This window comes from Saccopteryx bilineata, chromosome 2 (assembly GCF_036850765.1).
Source record: "Saccopteryx bilineata isolate mSacBil1 chromosome 2, mSacBil1_pri_phased_curated, whole genome shotgun sequence".
Lineage (NCBI taxonomy): Eukaryota > Metazoa > Chordata > Mammalia > Chiroptera > Emballonuridae > Saccopteryx > Saccopteryx bilineata.
In genome coordinates this window covers 2489187-2513167 of record NC_089491.1, presented here as the reverse complement: position 1 = coordinate 2513167, position 23981 = coordinate 2489187, and the positions used below count along the sequence as shown (strand labels likewise).

The following is a 23981-nucleotide window of genomic DNA, read 5'->3' as shown; positions in this document are numbered from 1 at the left end:
TGACATGTGTCCCCAGCGTGCGTGAAGGGAAGGCGGCCTGCGCACGGGGTGTAATTTTAGGGCTCGCATGCTGAGAAAGGGGGGTGATAAACGAATGCATTTGCCACGTGCCGGCAACACAGCTGTGGAGCCAGATCGGGTGCGGGCTAGAAATAGGGGCCGAGTGACAGAGCTGATCTGTGTGCGGGCAGAGTGGGGGCGGGGCGGCACCTGCCACCCTCTGTAAGCTGCTGGTGGCTTTCTCTTCTTTTTTCTTTTCTTTCTTTTTTTTTTTACATTCAGTTGATGACACATAGAGAGCCTATTTCAGAACACAAGATTAGCCAGACTAATTATTTCAGACACCGCGTACTGTTTTCATAACGCCGTTAAACGCCGAGCAAAGACAATGAACGACGTCGAGAATGAGTCGGTGACTCGAGCACACGGCCGTGGGCTCCCGTTTGCAGGGCTGAGGATCCCTGGGTTGGGCGGGTCACCGGTGGTGGGGCCGTCCCATCTGGGGTCTGGCTTCAGCGGGTTCCGACCACATCCCCACCCCCACCCCGTCCCCACGGGAGCTGCTGTGGGGGCTTCAGGCTTCCGGGCTCCTGGGCGTTGGGGTAGAAAGTGAGGAACGCTTTGCAGTACGTCCTTTATGTCCCTTTAATTTTACACTCACACTTCACTGCGTTTTCCTAACGATAAAGTCACACGCTTTGCTGTGGAAATTAGGGAGCTCGATGCAATGACTGCCAGGCGGAAATCACCCCTGCTCCCGACTCCTCCTGCGTCGGACCCCTGGCAGCGGGCGGGGGCAGGCTCTGCCCACCACGTTTTCTGTTCATTCCCACCCATCTCCAATGTCAGGGGGCATTTCCTGCCAGGTGGGAGGTCAGCGGCCAGGCCCTGAAGGGAGGACGTGCCGGGAGTGGACGGGGCCACCCGCACCCCACTTCCCTGACCTTACCTCCGTGGAACACCCCCCCACACATTGAAACCTCCAATGTACTGGGGTCCCCTGAGTGCCACCAGCACCCTCCCAGGTTCTGTGGGGGAAACAGGGGGCCTGTAAGACATCCCCTGCTGGGAGCCAGCAGGCTGCCTCCTGTGGACTCTTATGTCTCTTCCCAAACCAACATTTAAACTATATTTACTTTTTAAAAACTTTTATTTTTTTTATTTTTCACCCTGGCCGGTTGGCTCAGTGGTAGAGCATCGGCCCGGCGTGTGGAAGTCCCAGGTTTGATTCCCGGCCAGGGTACACAGGAGCAGCGCCCATCTGCTTCTCACCCTTCCCCCCGTCCCCCATCTCTCTCTCTCTCTCTCTCTCTCTCTCTCTCAACTTCCCCTGCACACAGTAGACTCTGTACGGGGCTTGCAGACAGCGCCCTGATCACTGGGCTGGGAAGCAGGTGCCCGGGGGGCTGGTCCCACTTTATGACTTCATCTCGGGCCACATTTATTTTGCTGGGTGACCTGAGCACAGGTCCCTGGCTATTGCTGTCCCTGTCCCCACTCACCCGCCGCTGAGGGCCGGCTGGACGCTGGCAGGGTCAGGCCACCCTCCGTGCCTGGAGTCCACTGGCGGGTTTTGCAGCGAGGTGTCCTTCGTGGTTGGCTCCGGCCATCGCCGGGGCCTGGCATTCCTCCCGAGCTGCAGCCGGGGGTCAGGGGTCAGGGCTCAGGGAGCGGCGTGGGCGTTCCTGTCCTGACTTCCAGCTCCCGGTTTCTGTGGGTGGGGCAGGGAGGAGGGGGCGGGACCCGGGCTCTGGCTCTCAGAGCTCCCCGTTTCTGTGGGTGGGGCAGGGAGGAGGGGGCGGGACCCGGCTCTCACTCTCAGAGCTCCCCGTGTCTGTGGGTGGGGCAGGGAGGAGGGGGCGGACCCCGGCTCTCCCTCTCAGAGCTCCCCGTTTCTGTCTGTGGGGCAGGGAGGAGGGGGCGAGACCCCGGCTCTCCCTCTCAGAGCTCCCCGTGTCTGTGGGTGGGCAAGGGAGGAGGGGGCGGACCCCGGCTCTCCCTCTCAGAGCTCCCCGTGTCTGTGGGTGGGGCAGGGAGGAGGGGGCGGGACCCCGGCTCTCCCTCTCAGAGCTCCCCGTGTCTGTGGGTGGGGCAGGGAGGAGGGGGCGGGACCCGGCTCTCCCTCTCAGAGCTCCCCGTGTCTGTGGGTGGGGCAGGGAGGAGGGGGCGGGACCCGGCTCTCCCTCTCAGAGCTCCCCGTTTCTGTGGGTGGGGCAGGGAGGAGGGGGCGGGGGCGGGACCCGGCTCTCTCAGAGCTCCCCGTGTCTGTGGGTGGGGCAGGGAGGAGGGGGCGGGACCCGGCTCTCACTCTCAGAGCTCCCCGTGTCTGTGGGTGGGGCAGGGAGGAGGGGGCGGGACCCCGGCTCTCCCTCTCAGAGCTCCCCGTGTCTGTGGGTGGGGCAGGGAGGAGGGGGGCGGGACCCCCGGCTCTCCCTCTCAGAGCTCCCCGTGTCTGTGGGTGGGGCAGGGAGGAGGGGGCGGGACCCGGCTCTCCCTCTCAGAGCTCCCCGTGTCTGTGGGTGGGGCAGGGAGGAGGGGGGCGGGACCCGGCTCTCACTCTCAGAGCTCCCCGTGTCTGTGGGTGGGGCAGGGAGGAGGGGGCGGACCCCGGCTCTCCCTCTCAGAGCTCCCCGTGTCTGTGGGTGGGGCAGGGAGGAGGGGGCGGGACCCGGCTCTCACTCTCAGAGCTCCCCGTGTCTGTGGGTGGGGCAGGGAGGAGGGGGCGGGACCCCGGCTCTCCCTCTCAGAGCTCCCCGTGTCTGTGGGTGGGGCTGGGTGGTGGGGGGGGGACCCCGGCTCTCCCTCTCAGAGCTCCCCGTGTCTGTGGGTGGGGCAGGGAGGAGGGGGCGGGACCCGGCTCTCCCTCTCAGAGCTCCCCGTGTCTGTGGGTGGGGCAGGGAGGAGGGGGCGGACCCCGGCTCTCCCTCTCAGAGCTCCCCGTGTCTGTGGGTGGGGCAGGGAGGAGGGGGCGGGACCCCGGCTCTCCCTCTCAGAGCTCCCCGTGTCTGTGGGTGGGGCAGGGAGGAGGGGGCGGGACCCGGGCTCTCCCTCTCAGAGCTCCCCGTGTTTGTGGGTGGGGCAGGGAGGAGGGGGCGGGACCCCGGCTCTCCCTCTCAGAGCTCCCCGTGTCTGTGGGTGGGGCAGGGAGGAGGGGGCGGGACCCCGGCTCTCCCTCTCGCGGTGTTAGACGGCTGCCTGCCGGGGCGCTGAGCGCTGGGGTGGGTGGGGGTGCACGCACTGACGCAGCCTTTCTCTTTCCCACAGGGGCACCCTGGCAAAGAAGGCCCTCCGGGAGAGAAAGGGGGCCAGGTGGGTGCAGCACACTCGGACCCTTGGACCTCTTCTGTGGGAAGGGGTGGTGGGGTGGTGGGGCTGCCGGCCGGGCTCTGCTCTGGGGTGCCCCAGCCGAAGGGATGAGCTGGAACAGCTGTGCCCCGTCCTGATGGCTATGCCGGGAGGCGTTCCCCCGAGGAGCCGGGAGCTGTCCTCTCTGCCCATCTTGGTCCTAGGACCCCACCCCACCCTCAGTTTCTGCCCATGGGGGTGTGGGTGCCCCTGACCTTCAGCGGGCAGAAACCGGGCGACCTTGCGGGCTCTGGGCTGAGGCTCCTCCTGACCTGTCGACGTGCTGTGTTCGGAGCTCCAAGACGTGGGGGGTTAAAGCCATTGCAGTTTCCTAGGGTCCTGAGCACCCGGACCTGCCTACTGGACTGTTTGTGGCGAAAGCCCGCGTCTGCCTCCCTTCCCACTCCCACTCCCACTCCCGGACCCCCCTACTCCCACCTGCTCCAGGGAGCCGTGGACAGTCTTCACGAGGTCCTTTGACTGTTAAAAGACATCCCTTCCTTGGGTGACCAGCCCTGTCCCTTCTCCCAGCCAGAAGCTCTACCATTTTGCTCTAAGGACCCTTGGCTAGGAGTAGTTTTTTTATTTTTGTTTTTATTTTATTTTTTTGTATTTTCTGAAGTTGGAAACGGGGAGGCAGTCAGACAGACTCCCGCATGTGCCCGACCAGGACCCACCCGGCACGCCCACCAGGGGGCGATGCTCTGCCCATCTGGGGCGTTGCTCTGTTGCAACCAGAGCCATTCTAGCACCTGAGGCAGAAGCCATGGAGCCATCCTCAGCGCCCGGGCCAACTTTGCTCCAATGGAGCCTTGGCTGCGGGAGGGGAAGAGACAGAGAGGAAGGAGAGGGGGAGGGGTGGAGAAGCAGATGGGCGCTTCTCCTGTGTGCCCTGGCCGGGAATTGAACCCGGGACTCCTACACGGGGCTGACGCTCTACCACTGAGCCAACCAGCCAGGGCTGGAGTGCATTTTTTTTTAACAGTAATTCACTCTCAGCACTTCCCTGACTCCACCCCCATTCCCAAGTCCCTGGGGCAGGACCTGCAGGATGCGTGGTGACATGTGGTGACAGGGCTCTCACATGTGAAGACACACGACCTGGGCCCCCACCTTTACCGGGGGAGTTGGCTCTGGGTGTCTCCTTCGGACGCCTCTTCCAAGGGTCTGACCAGGGATGTCCACTCTGCTCATAGCAGGAGGGGTCTTGCTGGTGAAAGGCCAGTTTTCTGCTCATGCAGGAAGGACCCTGGAGTGGAGAGGACGTAGCCAGTCCCCGCCTCTCCACCCAGGGATGGAGCTTATGGTCTTTCCTCTTTGTTTTCAGGGTCCGCCTGGCCCTCAGGGTCCAATTGGCTACCCTGGTCCACGAGGAGTCAAGGTGAGGTTCTTTCCCCTGCGGGTCTTTCCTGGACGTTGGGCCTGGGACGGTGGGGACGTCAGGCCTGGGACGGTGGGGACGTCTGGCCTGGGACGGTGGGGACGTTTGGCCTGGGACGGTGGGGACGTCGGGCCTGGAACGGTGGGGATGTTGGGCATGGGACGGTGGGGTACAGCATCTGTCTGTCTGTCTGTCTGTGTCCACCCCTTGGTCTTTCCAGCTTGTCTTAGCCCCTGTCTTGGGGACAAGGCTCAGCCTGCTCCAAGTCCTCACCACAGGAGGCCAGCTGGCCGGCCCGAGGGTCCCTGCAGGTGGCCCCACTGTCCTGGCTGCGGCCCCCATGGGAACAGAATTGGGAGGCCGGGCCTCTCTCTGGGGCCCCGAGTCCCACACGTGTGGGCAGGTGGCCTGAGAAAGGTGCTGGACGGTGGTGGTCAGTGTCTCTGTCCCCTGGGAGGTCGGAGGGAGCGACTGCTTCCCTCCACTCCAGGGGCTGAGTCCCCTGGTCCAGGGGAGGTGGTGGCACCAGGCTTCAGAGGAAGGAGGACACGTCCTGCCCTCACGGTTCCTGTTTAGCCCAGAAATGAGATACATCCTGAGCTGAACTGATGATTATTGTTGCTGGAGCGACTCTGTGATTGCTGATGTTACACTGTTACCGTGTTAATAACAGAGAGTGGAGGTAGTCAGGCGGCGCGGAGCTACTCTTTGTTGAGCACCTACTATGTGCCGGCCACGCTGCCGAGGGCTTCGCAGGCATGCCCCCCCCCCCACCAGTGGTAACGGGGCGGGTGTGTTCATCACCCCCACTGTCCTATTGAGGAAACCGAGGCTCGCAGAAGTCTGGGACGTTGTCAGAGGCCACCGAGTGGGGGCCGAGGCCGGAGCCAGCCCACCTGACTCCAGAGCCTGTGCTCAGTCAGGCCCTGGGTCTACCTGCTCCCCGAACCTCGGAGAGACAGAGGCTTCTGAAGAGGGCCAGTGCAGAACCGCTGTCACGGTGTGAGGACAGGAGGTGCCTCCAGCCGCCCCCAGAGCTGTCCCTCCTGAGTCCGGTTGGGGACGTGTGGGGCGGAGACTGTTGTGGCCGAGGTGGCTGGACTCCCTGTCAGCTGCTGGGCGCTTGGCTTGTCTCGGTGCCTGGGGCTTGGACCCCTGGGTGGCAAGGGCTCCGACTGTGAATGCTCACTCTTCCCTCTGTGTGCAGGGGGCAGACGGCATCCGTGGCCTGAAGGGCACCAAGGGCGAGAAGGTGAGTGTCCTTCCTTTCCCCAGTGAGGGCCCGGCCCGGCCCAGCCCAGCCCAGCCCAGAGCCGGACTTTTTGGGGGTCTCTCCACACCAGTGCAGGTTGATGTCACCTCTGGGTGCCGGGGGCATTGATGCCACCCTGGGGGACGGGCCCTCCTCGGAGCAGTGGGTGTGTGCCCTGGCAGGGCTGAGGTCTAGCCCGCAGTCCCCCCCACCCCACCCCCTGCTCTTCAGCAGAAAACCCCAGATGCCCACGTCCCCTCCTGGGCGGGCCACCTCTCAAGGCAGCTGGCAAACAGGTCCATTCAGTTGTTAGAGGTTCTTCCTGGGCAGCCTTCAAGATGCGGCAGAGCCGGACCAGGAAGGGAGAGAGGGACCCTGAGGTCAGAGGGTGCGGGTGCCCCCGGGGCCTCCGCTGTGTCAGGTAGACACCCTTCTCTGTGGAACCCGCCGCTCCCGTGGTGGCTCCTCGAGTGTCCACACTAAACCAGTGGGACACCGAAGCTGGACCGTCTGTGCCCGTGGGGTCTGCTAAGCCTCCGCGTCCCGGCCTCTGCGCTCGGCAGCTGCTTTGTGGGAGAAGCCCACACCCCACACACACACGCACACATACACGCACACGCACGCACACACACGTGGTCTCAGGTCCCTCCGGAACGTGTCCAGAGCCAGGCGGAGCCCTGAGCACAGCTTCTGAACAAGCACCCCGCTCTGGGAGACCCGGGGGCACGGCTACCCCCCCCCCAGACACTGCCCTCCAGACAGCTGTCGGGTGCGGCCAAGTTGTTCCCTGCGGAGCAGACGCTGTCCTCACGGGCAGGGTTATTTCCAGGCCCCCGTCCCTGAATCCTTGACCCACGGGGTCCCAGGATCTTTGTCCTGTTGAAGGTGGCTTCCCAGAGCCCCGGGTTGGCCACAGTCATCTTGTCACGTTTGTCCCTTAGCCAGAGACAGAGCTGCTTGAGACACTGGGGACTGGGTTGTGTGGGGCACAGAGCTTGGCCGGGAGCATCCCTGCTCTGTCCCCCGCCGGGGGGAAGGACCCGGGGTGGGGGAGCGGAGGAGCTGTGTCCCCGGGTGTCGGTGCTCACGTGGCCGCTGCCGGTGAGTTGCGGCACTGGATAGGGCACCATGGATGAGGCCTGGGGGCCTGGCAGCTGGCCAGACATGACCAAAATCCTGTCCCACCTCAGAAAGCCACCTCCCTCTGTGCACAGGCTCCTGCCGGCCTTGACGCTCACGTCCTGGCTGAGATTCCCAGAAGTGGACGAGGGAGCTCAGGGCACGGGTCCTGGGAGTGAGAGGGAAGGTGCCCACCAAGGTCCCTCCCCAGGGAGCTGGGGGCCTGTGCGCCATGTCCAGGGGCTCTCCGTGGTCTCTAGCTGGGAAGGTCCAGGGCTGGGGACCTGAAGGGACCGCAGGCTGCCGACATTTGCGAATCCACGAATGTGTGTGCAGCGCTGCATCCCTGGGGGCCTCGGGCCACCTGCCCATCCCGCAGGCAGGACCGGAACTTCCCTGATCCCTCTCTGGCCAACTCCCGTTCCTTTCGGGGGTGGGGGGGAGGCCGGCAGGCAGGCAGGCAGGTAGAAACCGTCCGTTTCTCATTACTGGGCCTGCAGCGGACAGGACACTCACGCAGAGAACCAGGGCCGCGGGCTGGCCGCTGACTGCCCAGCGGGGCTGAGCTCTCAGATTCACGCTGGGCCCGGCCGTCCGCAGGGCGCTGAGCCAGCCAGAGCGGCAGAGTTGAGTGTCTGCAGGTGCAGAGCAGTGACGGCACACGCCGGATGGGGCGGGGCCTCAGACCTCCCTCCCAGCGTGTCCAGCGCTGAGCCACGGCCCCGGGTCTCTGGGTTCAGAGCTCTGTGCTGCGTATGGAGTGGGAAGGCCGTCGAGAGGCGGGTTCTTTCAGGTGGACCAACGGCCTCCCTCTCTCTCTCTCTCTCTCTCTCTCTCATCCCTCGTCCAGGGGGAAGACGGCTTTCCTGGGTTTAAAGGAGACATGGGCATCAAGGGTGATCGGGTGAGTATCCGGGCGGGAAAGGGGCTGAAGAGGTGCCAGGCCCCGTGGGTCCGTCTGCAGGGGGGGCCGGGGTGTTTGGGGCCGTGGGGCAGCTTACCAGACGGGGGTGACGGGCGCCCCTCTGCGGGGATTCCTGGTCCACAGGCAGGGACGGCGGGGGCCCCGGAGGCCTGGCCCTCTCTCTCCTCTGCTCTCCGCTCTCACCCGGTGTGAACTTCCTGGTTACTGGGATCAATTGTGGTCCCCTGCCCCCTCTGCCCTGTGTCTCGACCCTGCACCGGGTCAGTGGGGACAGGTGCTCCGCGGGGACCCATACTCTGGGTTGTAGAGTGGTCAGCTGGCCGAAGCGAGGTGCCCGGAAAAGAGCAGGAACAGCTGCAGGAATGACCCCGTCTAACCAGGGAGCGTGGCCGCTGGCCCGAAGCCGCGGGCTGGTCACCGGCAGGGCAGTGCCCTGATGATGGTCCGGTGGTGGTCCCCTGCCAGGTCCTGAGGGCATCGCGGCCCCCGAACATCTCTTCAGTTGTGCTGTAGCCCCCCTCTTGCAGCCCCTGTGTTCTGTGACCCCCGCTGGGCTCAGGAGCACTGGCCACAACCTCGTTTCTAACGAAGAACCTACCTCAGGTTCATAGGAGGTCGGCGGGTGCTGGGGGTGGGATGTCCCTGTGACGGGCGCCCAGCGGACAGCCACTGGCCGCATCTTCCCGTGGGCGGGGACAGGGTGGTGATGGGAGTGACCGGAGGGAGGATTCGGCGAGTCGGCCAGCTGTCCGCTGTGGAGTGAGCGCTTCGAAGCTTCCCTTTCGACTCTGGAGTGAGGCAGGAGGGAAGGTCTGTCCGTGCCACCCCGGTGGCTTCTGCCGGGCTCACACCTGGCTGTCGGCCGCTGCAGCGAAGAGTCCCCCCCGGGGCGGGCCGGCAGGTGCCTCTCAGAAGCACCTGGACCACCAGAGAGCTGTGCCCTGGGCCCTCATCCTGGTCTGGGCCTCCGTCCACAGGAGGGGAGGTGGGAGACAGATCCATCTCACAGTTCTGTCCCCATCACACGGCTGCTAAGGACAGTTGTTCTAGAACTTTCTCCGTGGCGGCAGGGCCCCAACTGCCTCCCAGGCTAAGCGGCCTCCCTCAGTTCGAGCAGATGAGAGTCCCTTGTATGTCACCTCTCTGACAACACGCGCACTTAGCATCCGCATTAGGAAGGTGACATTTTCAAAAGCTACCTGCCGTTGCGTGCTGCTCCGTGAGCTGGCCTCGTGCGGACAGGGACAGGGACGGGACCCGGGACCCTGTGTCGGTCAGGGACACGTGGCGTGGGGCTGGCTTCTCCCAGGGAGGACGTTCTGCCCAGCCCTGGACATCTCCTCGGTGCTCAGTAAACACGCGATGCGTCTTAGGGACAGGGCGTCTCCACCCACGGGCCAGTCAGAACTTACGCTGTCCTATCCGTGCCGTTCCGCAGCTGGTCTTGGATCCCCGGCCGTCAGAGGAGTGGCCACCAGGCACCGAGGGCGGGCGGGGCACTCAGGCTGGGCCAGGGCTCTGCTGTGGACCTGGGCAGGCCCCGAGGCCGTCTCCCTTGTTTGTAACTTGGGGCGATGGGAGGAGCCCCGTGGCCTCCGAGAAACACTTTGTGGGTCTCCTGCGTGCCAGTGAATGCCCAGGGAAGTGCCCGGCCTGGAGGCCAAGGCCCGTTGGCGACCCCTCCTGGGGTTAGAGGAAAAGCAAGCACCCCCACCCCGTGCTGGGCTGTTCAGCGGCAGTGGGGGAGGACCACTTCAGAGCCCCTGCTGCTGAACAGCCTTATTTCTGCCAAGAGGCACTCTGTGCAGCAGGTTCTTGGGAGCTGGGGGTGTGTAGCCTGCAGCAGTGACGTCCAGCTCTGTGCAGGGGTGGGGGGGTGGGAGTGTGTAGCCTGCAGCAGTGACGTCCAGCTCTGTGCAGGGGTGAGGGGGTGGGAGTGTGTAGCCTGCAGCAGTGACGTCCAGCTCTGTGCAGGGGTGAGGGGGTGGGAGTGTGTAGCCTGCAGCAGTGACGTCCAGCTCTGTGCAGGGGTGGGGGGGTGGGAGTGTGTAGCCTGCAGCAGTGACGTCCAGCTCTGTGCAGGAGTGGGGGGGTGGGAGTGTGTAGCCTGCAGCAGTGACGTCCAGCTCTGTGCAGGGGTGAGGGGGTGGGAGTGTGTAGCCTGCAGCAGTGACGTCCAGCTCTGTGCAGGGGTGAGGGGGTGGGAGTGTGTAGCCTGCAGCAGTGACGTCCAGCTCTGTGCAGGGGTGGGGGGGTGGGAGTGTGTAGCCTGCAGCAGTGGCAGCCAGCTCTGTGCAGGGGGGGTGGGTGGGGAGGCCCCAGGGGGGGCCCTCAAGGTCTTTTCAGCAACACGAGGAGGCTGCATCTGCTTTAGGGAGCCTGTCGGCCAAGCCGGCCAAGTGGCTCTCACAGGAGGCCTGGGATCCAGCCCCGAATGGTGGTGGGAGGTGGGCACGGCGGGGGTCTCCCTCACCTTCTCTTTTCTGACTTGCAGGGGGAGATCGGCCCACCTGGTCCCAGAGGGGAAGATGGCCCCGAAGGCCCGAAGGGTCGTGGAGGTCCGAACGGCGATCCTGGCCCTCTGGGGCCCTCCGGGGAGAAGGTACGGGACATGGGGTCGTCGACCCCTTCCTGGGGACAGGCCTTTGACCCTGATGACCTCGAGCATCCAGGCTGAGGACGCGGCTGAGCTGAGCCCCATTTTCCTGGGGTGCTGAGGTCCCCAACACGAGTTCTGGTCCCTTTTATTTTATCCTGACACACTTGCCATCCGCCGCCCCAAGCGAGTTTGTTGACAGATCAGTCCCTCTCTGGTCCTGAGTTCAGTCCTGAGCACGTTGCCAGCCCCCTGGAAGAGCTCCTTCCTCCCGGAGCTACAGAAACTCGGGGGGTCTGATCCCAGCAGCCCCACGCCTCTCCACACGAGCGTTCTGACAGCTGCCCCCCCCCACGAGTCCTGGCACTGGAATGGGCCCCCTCCTGCCCCAAGTCAGGGAATGTTCTACAAAACAGTGCCCTGAGATCTCGCCTTTGGATACAGACAGGCCTCTCTGCCTTCAGCCCTGTTTGGTCCAGCAATGGCTTGATTCCTTCTGGGGAGGGGGGTGCGGTGTCTTTGCCTTTAAATCAGGGCGGGGGGTGCGGGACAGAGACCACCCCAGACAGACAGGCAGGGGCTCCTGTGACAAGTGGACTCCTTGGATCGGGAAGCCCCGTACCAGCCTCGTAACGCAACGCCCTTTATCTCCCCAGGGAAAACTCGGAGTCCCAGGGTTGCCGGGTTATCCAGGAAGACAGGGGCCGAAGGTAACTTATCGCGGACGCGCCCCCAGCCCCCTCCCTGCCCTGTGTGCTGTCACTGTTTGCCATCTCTCGGGTGGGCGGTTAGGGACCTTGGTCACAGGTGTCCCCACACCCAGAACTCGTGATTGAAACCGTCCCAGCTCTGCCTCGTCCGTCCCCCCCACCACCACCACACACACACACCCCACCGGAGATTTGAAGGTTACTTGCCTGTAACTGGGTTTTAAGGCAACAAAACCTTTCTCACAAGAAGTCGTGTTCTGCTTTGGTGAAACGGCTCCTTAAGGCGTTGGAAATCCTTTAAGACATTATTTTCTTTGCAAACCTCTCCCTTTATTCTTCCTGGTCCTTCCTTAAGAAGTGACCGGTGCCAGAGGCTGTAGTTAACCTCACCGGAGAGTCCTGTGCGACTCCGCCTTCCCGGTGCCAGGCGGTGCGGGCTCATGCTCTCGGTCCTGTTACGGGGGGGGGGGGGGGCAGCGACCTTGAGACGCTTCCGTCCTGGGCTAAGAAATGGCCCCCACCCCAGTCCTTCTGTGGGAACTCATGTCCACGCTCGGGGGCGGCTCGCTGAGAAGCAGCAGTTTGTTTAGTGTCTGAGGTGGGACGGTGAACGCTCTGTGACGTGGCCGCCACCAGCGGTGACACCTGCCACTGGTGGATGCGCTTTCTCTTTGGGGAGGAGAGGACAGGGGTTTGGGAGAGGTGGGGCCCTATGGCTGTGTTCGGGCAGCTTTATGGAAGGACTGGCGGGTGGTCCTTGGGAGCGGCTTGGCAGTTTAGAATGTCCTTGGGCAGTGACGTAGCTGGGTGCTCACGCCCGGTGACCTATCTCCTGAACTGGACACAGGGAAGCCTGTGCCCGCCCCCCGGGCTTCCTCGCTCTGTCTCCTGTCCAGGTGGACGTGTGGGTGGTGGGTTGGCCAAGCTCAAGCCCCGTGAGACGTGTGAGGTTTGGAAGTGAGCACATGGTCAGGTGAGAGTGTTGAACCACTCAGAGAGGAGAGCCCTCTGAAGATAAGCACCTCCGGAGACAGTGTCACCGAGGAGACGTTTAGATCTTTGCTGAGTCGAGGCCCTCAGGTCTAGCTTCTGTCCACGTGCACCTTGCAGAGCTCAGGGTGCGCTAGCTGGACGCAGGCAGCGCAGGAACTTGCGTGCGTTGCAGACCTCACGAGCGGCTGCGCTTTTGTGAGAGGTATTCCGGGGACGGGGACCGAGCACAACAGCGTGTGCAGTAAGCAGAGTCCTGAGGGCGAGACTCATACGCCGTCTCAGTTCATCATAGTGGTGTGTGCTCCCCTTTCCCTATGGAGACGTGGCTGAGAGAGGAGGGTGTGGAGGGAGGGAGAAAAGGGAACGTGGCGAAGACTCAGGTTGGGTTTCTAGACTTGGAGTCTTTGAGATGCTCAGGAAATACTGATGAAGTGGATGGCGGATGGTGGATGGATGGATGGATGGATGGATGGGAGGTAGATGGATGGATGATAGGGAGATGGGTGGATGATGGGGAGATGGATGGATGGGTGGGTGGGTGGTGGGTGGATGGATGGATGGTGGATGGTGGATGGAAGGATGGATGGATGGATGACGGGTGGATGGATGGATGGATGAAGGGTGGATGGATGGATGGATGAAGGGTGGATGGGTGGATGGATGGATGGGTGATGGATGGGTGGGTGGATGGATGGATGGATGGGTGGTGGATGGATGGATGATGGGTAGATGGATGGTGGATGGATGGATGGATGAAGGGTGGATGGGTGGATGGATGGATGGGTGATGGATGGGTGGGTGGATGGATGGATGGATGGGTGGTGGATGGATGGATGATGGGTAGATGGATGGTGGATGGATGGATGGATGAAGGGTGGATGGGTGGATGGATGGATGGGTGATGGATGGGTGGGTGGATGGATGGATGGGTGGTAGATGGATGGTGGATGGATGGATGGATGGTGGATGGATGGTGGATGGATGGGTGGATGGACGGATGGGTGATGGATGGGTGGGTGGATGGATGGATGGATAGATGGATGGATGGTGGATGGATGGATGGTGGATGGTGGATGGATGGATGAAGGGTGGATGGGTGGATGGATGGATGGATGGATGGATGAAGGGTGGATGGGTAGATGGACAGATGGGTGATGGATGGGTGGGTGGATGGTGGATGGTGGATGGACGGATGGGTGATGGATGGGTGGTGGATGGATGGTGGGTGGATAGATGAATGGATGGATGGTGGATGGATGGATGGTGGATGGTGGATGGATGGATGGATGGTGGATGGATGGATGGATGGTGGATGGATGGATGGATGGATGGAAGGGTGGATGGGTGGATGGATGGATGGATGGATGAAGGGTGGATGGGTGGATGGACAGATGGGTGATGGATGGGTGGGTGGATGGATGGATGGTGGATGGATGGATGGATGGTGGATGGATGGATGGATGGATGGATGAAGGGTGGATGGGTGGATGGATGGATGGATGGATGGATGAAGGGTGGATGGGTGGATGGACAGATGGGTGATGGATAGGTGGGTGGATGGATGGATGGTGGATGGATGGATGGATGGTGGATGGTAGATGGAAGGATAGATGGATGGATGACAGGTAGATGGATGGTGGATGGATGGATGGATGAAGGGTGGATGGGTGGATGGATGGATGGGTGATGGATGGGTGGATGGATGGATGGATGGGTGGTAGATGGATGGTGGATGGATGGTGGATGGATGGTGGATGGTGGAAGGATGGATGGATGATGGGTAGATGGATGGTGGATGGATGGATGGATGAAGGGTGGATGGGTGGATGGATGGATGGGTGATGGATGGGTGGGTGGATGGATGGATGGATGGGTGGTAGATGGATGGTGGATGGATGGATGGATGGTGGATGGATGGGTGGATGGACGGATGGGTGATGGATGGGTGGGTGGATGGATGGATGGATGGATAGATGGATGGATGGTGGATGGATGGATGGTGGATGGTGGATGGATGGATGAAGGGTGGATGGGTGGATGGACAGATGGGTGATGGATGGGTGGGTGGATGGATGGATGGATGGATAGATGGATGGATGGTGGATGGATGGATGGTGGATGGTGGATGGATGGATGAAGGGTGGATGGGTGGATGGATGGATGGATGGATGGATGAAGGGTGGATGGGTGGATGGACGGATGGGTGATGGATGGGTGGTGGATGGATGGTGGGTGGATAGATGAATGGATGGATGGATGGATGGTGGATGGTGGATGGATGGATGGATGGATGGTGGATGGATGGATGGATGGTGGATGGATGGATGGATGGATGGATGAAGGGTGGATGGGTGGATGGATGGATGGATGGATGAAGGGTGGATGGGTGGGTGGATGGATGGTGGATGGATGGATGGATGGTGGATGGTGGATGGACGGATGGGTGATGGATGGGTGGTGGATGGATGGTGGGTGGATAGATGAATGGATGGATGGTGGATGGATGGATGATGGATGATGGGTGGGTGATGGAAGGTGGGTGGGTGGAGTTGTTCAGATCTGTGGACCTAACAGCCCTTCCCCGGCCGGCTCACACAGCAGAGCTCGTCCGCTGGCCCAGCCCTCATGCTCTCTCCTTTCCTCTCTCCCAGGGTTCTATTGGGTTTCCTGGATTTCCTGGTGCCAACGGAGAGAAGGGAGGCAGGGTAAGTGATCCTGGCCCCGGGTCGGGCGTCTTGTTCTGCTGCCCGGAGGTTACGGGTGTCTGCTCCAGGGCGAGGTTGATTTCTCTCCAGGGCTGACCTCAAGCTGGCTGGTGGCGGCCACACTGCGCGAGGGTGGCTCCTCCCGGGCTGGCGTGGACGCAGCAGGAGGGCCACTGGTGGGGGGTGGGGGATGACAGCTGACTGAGGAAGCACAGCTCCCTCATGAACCCGCCATCCGGGCAGCCCCTGCCCAGGCTCCTCTTTCTACTGTGTGACTTTTCCTCCGAGCTACTTTTAAAAAGCAGGAAAAAAAGGAGTTTCCTTTCATTAGCTTGCTGACACCATGAGTCCAAACCAAAGAGACATCCTGCCTCTATTCCCAAGTGCCACTGCCAGGCACCCTCCGGGGCGCTGGTTCCCTTTGTTGTCACCGGGAACAAGGGCGCTCAGAGGGCAGGGTCGAAGGACGGTGTGAGCGTGCTGCGGGCGGTGACGGGTCGACGCCCCGGGATTCACAGCCGCCCCATGGGGCTCGGGGAGGTTTGCCACCTGACTAAAGGCGTCGGCTGTGTTTCGAGCATCCTCCCTGACAATTCAAACTGGGAACTGGGGAGTCTGGGTGGGGGGAACCGTGGGGAAGGGGAGGAAGAACGGAAGCCACTCACAGCCTCGGTGCCGGAGCCCGAACCCTGCCCAGGGGGAGGGCAGCCCCCTCAGGCTGGCCGACGAGGGGACCAGGACAGTGGACTGCAAGGTGGGAAGGATGGATGCTGGTCCGGCCTCCTGCACCCGCGTGCAGACGGGGCCACCGCCCTCACCCCTGTCGGATTCCCCGGGGCCTCCTGCACCCACGTGCAGACGGGGCCACCGCCCTCACCCCTGTCGGATTCCCCGGGGCCTCCTGCACCCGCGTGCAGACGGAGCCACCGCCCTCACCCCTGTCAGATTCCCCGGGGCCTCCTGCACCCGCGTGCAGACGGAGCCACCGCCCTCACCCCTGTCGGATTCCCCGGGGCCTCCTGCACCCGCGTGCAGACGGAGCCACCGCCCTCACCCCTGTCGGATTCCCCGGGGCCTCCTGCACCCACGTGCAGACAGAGCCACCGCCCTCACCCCTGTCGGATTCCCCGGGGCCTCCTGCTCAGGGGCCAGCGCAGTCTGCTGACGCCCGGGGGCGGCTCTCTTGACGATGTCGCTCGCTGTCTTAGTCCGAGCTTGGAAAATGAGAAAGAATGGGGATCTATCGAGGGGGCCGCCCTGCCCAATTTCCCAGAGGTCTGCCGGGGGCCGGCACCAGACTGTCCTTGGTGAGGGCCCACCCCCCCGGGTCCACCGAGAGCCCCTGGGATGCAGGCTCGTCCTCTGAGCCTCAGAGAACTAGTGCCCCCCCTCCCCCGTGTCATGGATGTCACTGCCTTCTTCTTGCCCCTGGCTTTGGGTTCCACGTGAAGCCTGCTCACTCCACTCCCTTGTAGAGCAAAGGCTTCCCCTGCAATGTTTCAGGCACTGGGGACCCTGCCATCCAGAGAGGACACCCAGTGACCCGTGCTCACGAGTGGTGGGCAGGAGGGAGGAGGACAGGGTTGAATCAAGAGGGTTTTCACAGGAGCCAGAGCCTAACCGCGGCAGTCAGGGAAGGCTTCCTGGGGGCGGTGACATCCTGTAGGACCTGAAGGAGAGAGAGAAAGAAGCTGGACAGAGGAGGGAGGGAGGGCAGGCAGGGGAGGTCAGGGGAGGAGAAAGCAGGCAGGTCGCTAGACTCTGCCAACCAAGTCCCAGGCTGGCGATGGGACTTCCCAGAGGGGACAGTGAGGCCGCAGAGCCTGGCAGGGCGGCACACTCCTTGGTGGTCTTTGTCCCGGAACGACACAGGAGGTTTGTGCAGTAGCTGCGGTCCCTGTGCTGGGCGAGGTTGACCGGGAGCACGCGGCCACGCTCCAGAGCCTCTCTGCGGCGTCCTCCGGGATACTCCCGTCAGATGGGTGCTTCCCGTGCTAGGACGCAGGCCTGGCCCGTGGCGTGTGCGCACCTGTGCGTCTGCCGCCTGTCTGCAGGACGCCGTGAGCCGGCCGGTGCCCTCGCGTTGGGTTGGCCTCGGGCTGGCTTCTGCCAGAATGCGGGGTCTGGGATGGCCGACTGGGTGGCAGACACCCAGGGCCTGAGCGTCCCCTCGTAGCTGCTGTAACAGGAGCCACGTGGTGGCTCGTCACGGTCCTGGGCCACGCAGGGGCCCCCTGTGGCCCTCACCCGGGCAGTGCCAGCCCCGGTACAGTCCCCTCGGCAACCCGGGCGCTTCTCCCACCTGCACCTGGCTCCTCGTCCGGAGCAAGGCCACCCCTGGGGCTCCGTGTCCCCCGTGCCCTGGCTCCTCGTCCGGAGCAAGGCCACCCCTGGGGCTCCGTGTCCCCCGTGCCCTGGCTCCTCGTCCGGAGCAAGGCCACCCCTGGGGCTCCGTGTCCCCCGTGCCCTGGCTCCTCGTCCGGAGCAAGGCCACCCCTGGGGCTCCGTGTCCCCCGTGCCCTGGCTCCTCGTCCGGAGCAAGGCCACCTCTGGGGCTCCGTGTCCCCCGTGCCCTGGCTCCTCGTCCGGAGCAAGGCCACCTCTGGGGCTCCGTGTCCCCCGTGTGCAGCCATGAGGACCGGTGCTCACAGGCAGCGCGTAAGGAGGAGGAGGCCGTGGGTCAGGGCACTTCGTTCAACAGCAGCGTCGCCCCCAGGACCTGGAACTCTTCGGTTTGGGCTAGTTTACAGGGAAGAGTGCGGGGGAAGACGTCATCCGGGAGGCCCGGGCGGGAGCCGCGGCTCAGACCATCTCCTCTCCCCGAGCTTTGCGCACAGCCGGCGTAAGTAGGAACCGTGAGCTGCTCACGCCGCAAGATGATACCAATCTGGGTCACGGTGGCACCAGCTTAGGGTTGTGAGAAGTCTTGGGGTTTTGGTGGATGGCGAGAGCCGTGCTCACCCACCACGGCCGGTAGTGGGGCAGGGGTCACAGGGTCGGTCCCAATGTCGCCGCCGGTGAAGTCTGCCCAGCGACAGAGCAGGTGTGTCGCTCATTTTTCTACACCGACATTTATCTGAATCTGGAGGACCTCGTGCAGTATAACCAAAGCTGGCGAAACCAGAGCACGCTGTTCAACAGCCACACACACACAAACAGTGACCTCATCCGCACAGTTTTAGTCAATTTGTTGCAAAATGGGGCGGAGGGAGCAGCTTGATTCTGTTCTGGAGCCCGTGCAAGGAAGGTGGGGGAGGTGGGCATGGGGGCTGTTCAGTCCTGACTTCAGCTGCTGCACTTACCAGCCTTGACATTGTTGCTTCAGGGGAAAAGAAAAAGAAACAGCGCTGCTGTTTCTGCCATTCAGAAAAGGGAAACCCATCACCGAGGAGAGAGAGAGAAACACGAGCCTCACTTCCATTAGGGGGAGCCGCAAATGACCTCCCCCCCATAGAGAAGGATTTATGTATTAAATTGCACATTTGCTGGTCTGCAGACCCTGTTGAAAATGTAATGGCTAATATGGTTCACGGGAGCCCGGGTAAATATGTATGATGGGGTTGACCCTCTTCTCTTCCCTTAATATCATGATTCGCCACCCCTGGAGAGAGAGAGAGAGAGAGAGACGAAAAGAGAGGGGGGAGGGCAGACAACAGCTGCGGTAAGCATCCATCAGACCCCGGGGAGAAAATTGGATCTTGGCGAGTGGTGTGTGTGCAGGACAGGGAGCCCTGTGCGCTGGAGGTGCAGTGGAATCCTCCTTGGAAGTCTCGGTGGGAACAGAGAGGAGCTGTGTGTGTGGGGGACAGGGAGCCCTGTGTGCTGGAGGTGCAGTGGAATCCTCCTTGAAAGTCTCGGTAGTAACAGAGAGGAGGTGTGTGTGGGGGACAGGGAGCCCTGTGCGCTGGAGGTGCAGTGGAATCTCCTCCTTGGAAGTCTCGGTGGGAATAGAGAGGAGCTGTGTGTGTGGGGGACAGGGAGCCCTGTGCGCTGGAGGTGCAGTGGAATCGCCTCCGTGGAAGTCTCGGTGGGAGCAGAGAGGAGGTGTGTGTGCGGGACAGGGAGCCCTGTGCGCTGGAGGTGCAGTGGAATCTCCTCCTTGGAAGTCTCGGTGGGAATAGAGAGGAGCTGTGTGTGGGGACACGGAGCCCTGTGTGCTAGAGGTGCAGTGGAATCTCCTCCGTGGAAGTCTCAGTGGGAACAGAGAGGAGGTGTGTGTGGGGGACAGGGAGCCCTGTGCGCTGGAGGTGCAGTGGAATCCTCCTTGGAAGTCTCGGTGGGAACAGAGAGGAGCTGTGTGTGGGGGACACGGAGCCCTGTGCGCTGGAGGTGCAGTGGAATCCTCCTTGGAAGTCTCGGTGGGAACAGAGAGGAGCTGTGTGTGGGGACACGGAGCCCTGTGTGCTAGAGGTGCAGTGGAATCCCCCTCCGTGGAAGTCTCGGTGGGAACAGAGAGGAGGAGGTGTGTGGGGAGACAGGGAGCCCTGCGCGCTGGAGGTGCAGTGGAATCCTCTTCCATGGAAGTCTCGGTGGGAACAGAGAGGGTGTGTGTGTGCAGGACACGGAGCCCTGTGTGCTGGAGGTGCAGTGGAATCCTCTTCCGTGGAAGTCTCGGTGGGAACAGAGAGGAGCTGTGTGTGCAGGACACGGAGCCCTGTGTGCTGGAGGTGCAGTGGAATCCTCTTCCGTGGAAGTCTCGGTGGGAACAGAGAGGAGCTGTGTGTGGGGGACAGGGAGCCCTGCGCGCTGGAGGTGCAGTGGAATCCTCTTCCGTGGAAGTCTCGGTGGGAACAGAGAGGGTGTGTGTGGGGACACGGAGCCCTGTGTGCTGGAGGTGCAGTGGAATCCTCCTTGGAAGTCTCGGTGGGAACAGAGAGGAGGTGTGTGTGGGGACACGGAGCCCTGCGTGCTGGAGGTGCAGTGGAATCTCCTCCGTGGAAGTCTCGGTGGGAGCAGAGAGGAGGTGTGTGTGCGGGACACGGAGCCCTGCGCGCTGGAGGTGCAGTGGAATCCTCTTCCGTGGAAGTCTCGGTGGGAACAGAGAGGAGGTGTGTGGGGGGGACATGGAGCCCTGTGCGCTGGAGGTGCAGTGGAATCTCCTCCGTGGAAGTCTTGATGGGAACAGAGAGGAGGTGTGTGTGTGGGGACACGGAGCCCTGTGCGCTGGAGGTGCAGTGGAATCCTCCTTGGAAGTCTCGGTGGGAACAGAGAGCAGGTATGTGTGGGGACAGGGAGCCCTGCGTGCTGGAGGTGCAGTGGAATCTCCTCCGTGGAAGTCTCGGTGGGAGCAGAGAGGAGGTGTGTGGGGAGACAGCGGTGTGTGTGTGCGGGACATGGAGCCCTGTGCACTGGAGGTGCAGTGGAATCTCCTCCGTGGAGGTCTCGGTGGGAGCAGAGAGGAGGTGTGTGGGGAGACAGTGGTGTTAGGGTTGCTCGCTGGTCTCCGGGCTGCAAGTACTTGGCACGATTAGTCTTTTGTTTCTTCGCTGGCTCCTCTCCGAGCCTCCGATAAACCGGGAATGGCCATGACGGTTTCCGGCTCTGCGGTTCCTGTGCCGTCTTCCCGAATCCAGCGTGGACCTGCCTGACTCGGCCACCGGGCGTTTACAGGAGGGGTCTTTCCTGCGTTCGTTGTGATTCGGGGCCCTCGCTCCATAAACCAGAGAGTGGCCACCGCCCAGGCAGTGGACAGGCCAGTGGCTGAGCTACCTCCTCCTCTTCTGATTCTAGGGCACACCTGGGAAGCCCGGACCACGGGGGCAACGAGGCCCGACGGTAACCACCCTTTGGGTCGAGGGTGTACCAGAAGTGGGGGGCGGCCGGAGGCCGGGGAAGGTGGTCCTGAGTTTGAGCTGACGTTTTTGTTCTCTCCCACCATCTGTCCAGGGTCCGCGGGGCGAAAGAGGACCTCGGGGCATCACTGGAAAGCCTGGCCCCAAGGTATGCTTCCCGTCTCCTGCTGCAGGGGGTGGGGGTGGGGGCGCCGGGTGGTGATGCTTCCCCCGGCGGGGGGGGGTGGTGATGCTTCCCACTGGGGGGGGGGGGCAGCGCCCTTTTCATGTGAAACAAAAGGCAGAGGGAAGTTTTCCCGGGAATATTTGAGGAGCTGGTCACCTCCCACAGCCTGTGGATGAGTTAGGTCAGATGGAATCGTGTGGCCGTGGCCAGGCAAGGAGAGGACAGGGCCACCCGGTGTTGTAGCCCCAGGGCCCTAGGCGGCCAGGCTCAGCTGGGCTGCGGACAGATGCCCCATCCGGCTCTGGGGGGTGGGGGTGGGGTGGGGTGGGGGGGAGACTCAGTTCTTTACTTGGAAAGAGGTTTCAAAGCTGCAGAGCGATCTGGGCCAGAACTGTAAGGAGTTCTCTTGGCCGCGGGCGAGAGTCTGAGCCGTCTCTACCCTCCCCTGCGGAGGGGCGTGGACACCACCTCCAGTTGTCAGGCTGTAAGTGACCTCAGCCAGACGGCCCCTCTGGCCTGGCCTGGACGCAGTACCCAGACACATTCCGTCTCCGAGGAGATGGGCCTCCCGTTTGGCCGGGGTGCAGACCAGGCATGCCCTTCCGTAGCTGGACCCAGCCCCTGGGAGGCTGCAGTGCGTCCGTCCATCCGTGATAAGCTGTAAACCCAGGAGAGCTGCTGACCTCACCGAGCAGCTGCAGTCGCCTGTCGGGCGGGCCCTGAGACAGACAGACAGACAGACCCCCGCGTCCTGTCTCCTCCGGGGTCTTGCTGCCGGGCCCTGAGACAGACAGACAGACAGACAGACCCCCGCGTCCTGTCTCCTCCGGGGTCTTGCTGCCGGGCCCTGAGACAGATAGACAGACCCCCGCGTCCTGTCTCCTCCGGGGTCTTGCTGCCGGGCCCTGAGACAGACAGACAGACAGACAGACCCCCGCGTCCTGTCTCCTCCGGGGTCTTGCTGCCGGGCCCTGAGACAGACAGACAGACAGACCCCCGCGTCCTGTCTCCTCCGGGGTCTTGCTGCCGGGCCCTGAGACAGACAGACAGACAGACCCCCGTGTCCTGTCTCCTCCGGGGTTTTGCTGCCGGGCTTGAGACAGACAGACAGACAGACCCCCGCGTCTGTCTCCTCCGGGGTTTTGCTGCCGGGCCCTCAGACAGACAGACAGACAGACCCCCGCGTCCTGTCTCCTCCGGGGTCTTGCTGCCGGGCCCTGAGACAGACAGACAGACAGACAGACCCCCGCGTCCTGTCTCCTCCGGGGTTTTGCTGCCGGGCCCTGAGACAGACAGACAGACAGACCCCCGCGTCCTGTCTCCTCCGGGGTCTTGCTGCCGGGCCCTGAGACAGACAGACAGACAGACCCCCGCGTCCTGTCTCCTCCGGGGTCTTGCTGCCGGGCCCTGAGACAGACAGACAGACCCCCGCGTCCTGTCTCCTCCGGGATCTTGCTGCCGGGCCCTGAGACAGACAGACAGACAGACAGACCCCCGCGTCCTGTCTCCTCCGGGGTCTTGCTGCCGGGCCCTGAGACAGACAGACAGACAGACCCCCCGCGTCCTGTCTCCTCCGGGGTCTTGCTGCCGGGCCCTGAGACAGACAGACAGACCCCCGTGTCCTGTCTCCTCCTGGGTTTTGCTGCCGGGCCCTCAGACAGACAGACAGACCCCCGCGTCCTGTCTCCTCCGGGATCTTGCTGCCGGGCCCTGAGACAGACAGACAGACAGACCCCCGTGTCCTGTCTCCTCCGGGGTCTTGCTGCCGTTCTGGAGTGGAGCGGGTGGAGCTCAGCCCTTGTCCCACAGCAGGAGGCTGTCCCCACACCCCCACCCCCGCCTGGGGGATGTCACAGCCCTGTTTTTAGCCGCTTGTGGTCAATCCTGTGTGTAGAGTGGGGACAGGTGACCTCTGGGAGCCACCGACCAGTGCCTAGCGCCCTGCTCCGTGTTGAGAAGGGGGACCGGCCGAGGGGCACCAGGCCGAGTGTGACGCTGAGGTTCCGATGTCCTGGCCGGAGTCTCCCATCAGGAACAATAACCACAGCAGGCTCTTCTCACTCTCCCTGTCCCCTAGGGCAACTCCGGAGGCGATGGCCCTGCAGGCCCTCCAGGTGAACGGGTGAGCGCCCACCACTTTCCTGTGGGGTGGGCCGGGGGGAGGGACAGCACTGAGGGGCGGGTCTTCCCGAAGTCTAGCAGGAGACGGCAGGGGCCACCCCCCGGGGGTCAGGTGTCCTCTCGGATGACCGCCGGTCCACCCGGCCTGGGTCCTGGGGCTGGGGGGTGGCTGGGACGCTGGGAAACTGGGTCCCCAGCCCCAGGCTGCCCGGAAGAGCTCGCCCCCTGACCTGGCCCCCCGGTTCCCTGACTGGACCTCCGGTGAGGGAGGGGGCTGGAATCCGTGGAGCAGAGGCCCCGGGGAGGGCGAGGAACTGGGGCCTGTGCCCGAGAAGAACTCAGGAAGACCCGGTGGGTGCTGCCGACCCCACACCCTGGCAAAACATTTGTCCTCAAACCAGCCATTCTCTGTCCCCAGGGACCCAACGGACCCCAAGGACCGACGGGGTTTCCTGGACCCAAAGGCCCACCTGTAAGTAGCCCATCTCCCTGGCGTGGCGCCTCTGTCATCGGGACTTTCTGCAGACACTTGCCTCGCCCAGGGGCCCTCAGCCCCCTTACGGCAGGCGGTGTGGGTCAGTGGGACGGGACTGAGCCCCCTTACGGCAGGCGGTGTGGGTCAGTGGGACGGGACCGAGCCCCCTTACGGCGGGCGGTGTGGGTCAGTGGGACGGGACCGAGCCCCCTTACGGCGGGCGGTGTGGGTCAGTGGGACTGGACCGAGCCCCCTTACGGCAGGCGGTGTGGGTCAGTGGGACGGGACTGAGCCCCCTTACGGCGGGCGGTGTGGGTCAGTGGGACGGGACCGAGCCCCCTTACGGTGGGCGGTGTGGGTCAGTGGGACTGGACCGAACTCCCTTACGGTGGGCGGTGTGG

The 23981-nt window shown here is 63.2% G+C and overlaps 1 protein-coding gene across 3 annotated transcripts in view; it reads left to right on the top strand.

Moving 5' to 3' along the window:
* COL5A1 (collagen type V alpha 1 chain) overlaps positions 1–23981 on the top strand; it is a 161559-nt gene that overhangs the window by 90820 nt on the left and 46758 nt on the right. For all 3 annotated transcript variants that reach the window (XM_066255728.1, XM_066255727.1, XM_066255726.1), the window contains exons 26-36: positions 3265–3309; positions 4673–4726; positions 5934–5978; positions 7948–8001; positions 10517–10624; positions 11275–11328; positions 14973–15026; positions 20757–20801; positions 20913–20966; positions 23062–23106; positions 23524–23577. In XM_066255728.1, the coding sequence (XP_066111825.1) occupies positions 3265–3309; positions 4673–4726; positions 5934–5978; positions 7948–8001; positions 10517–10624; positions 11275–11328; positions 14973–15026; positions 20757–20801; positions 20913–20966; positions 23062–23106; positions 23524–23577 (612 nt within the window). The remainder of the gene's footprint in view (positions 1–3264; positions 3310–4672; positions 4727–5933; positions 5979–7947; positions 8002–10516; positions 10625–11274; positions 11329–14972; positions 15027–20756; positions 20802–20912; positions 20967–23061; positions 23107–23523; positions 23578–23981) is intronic.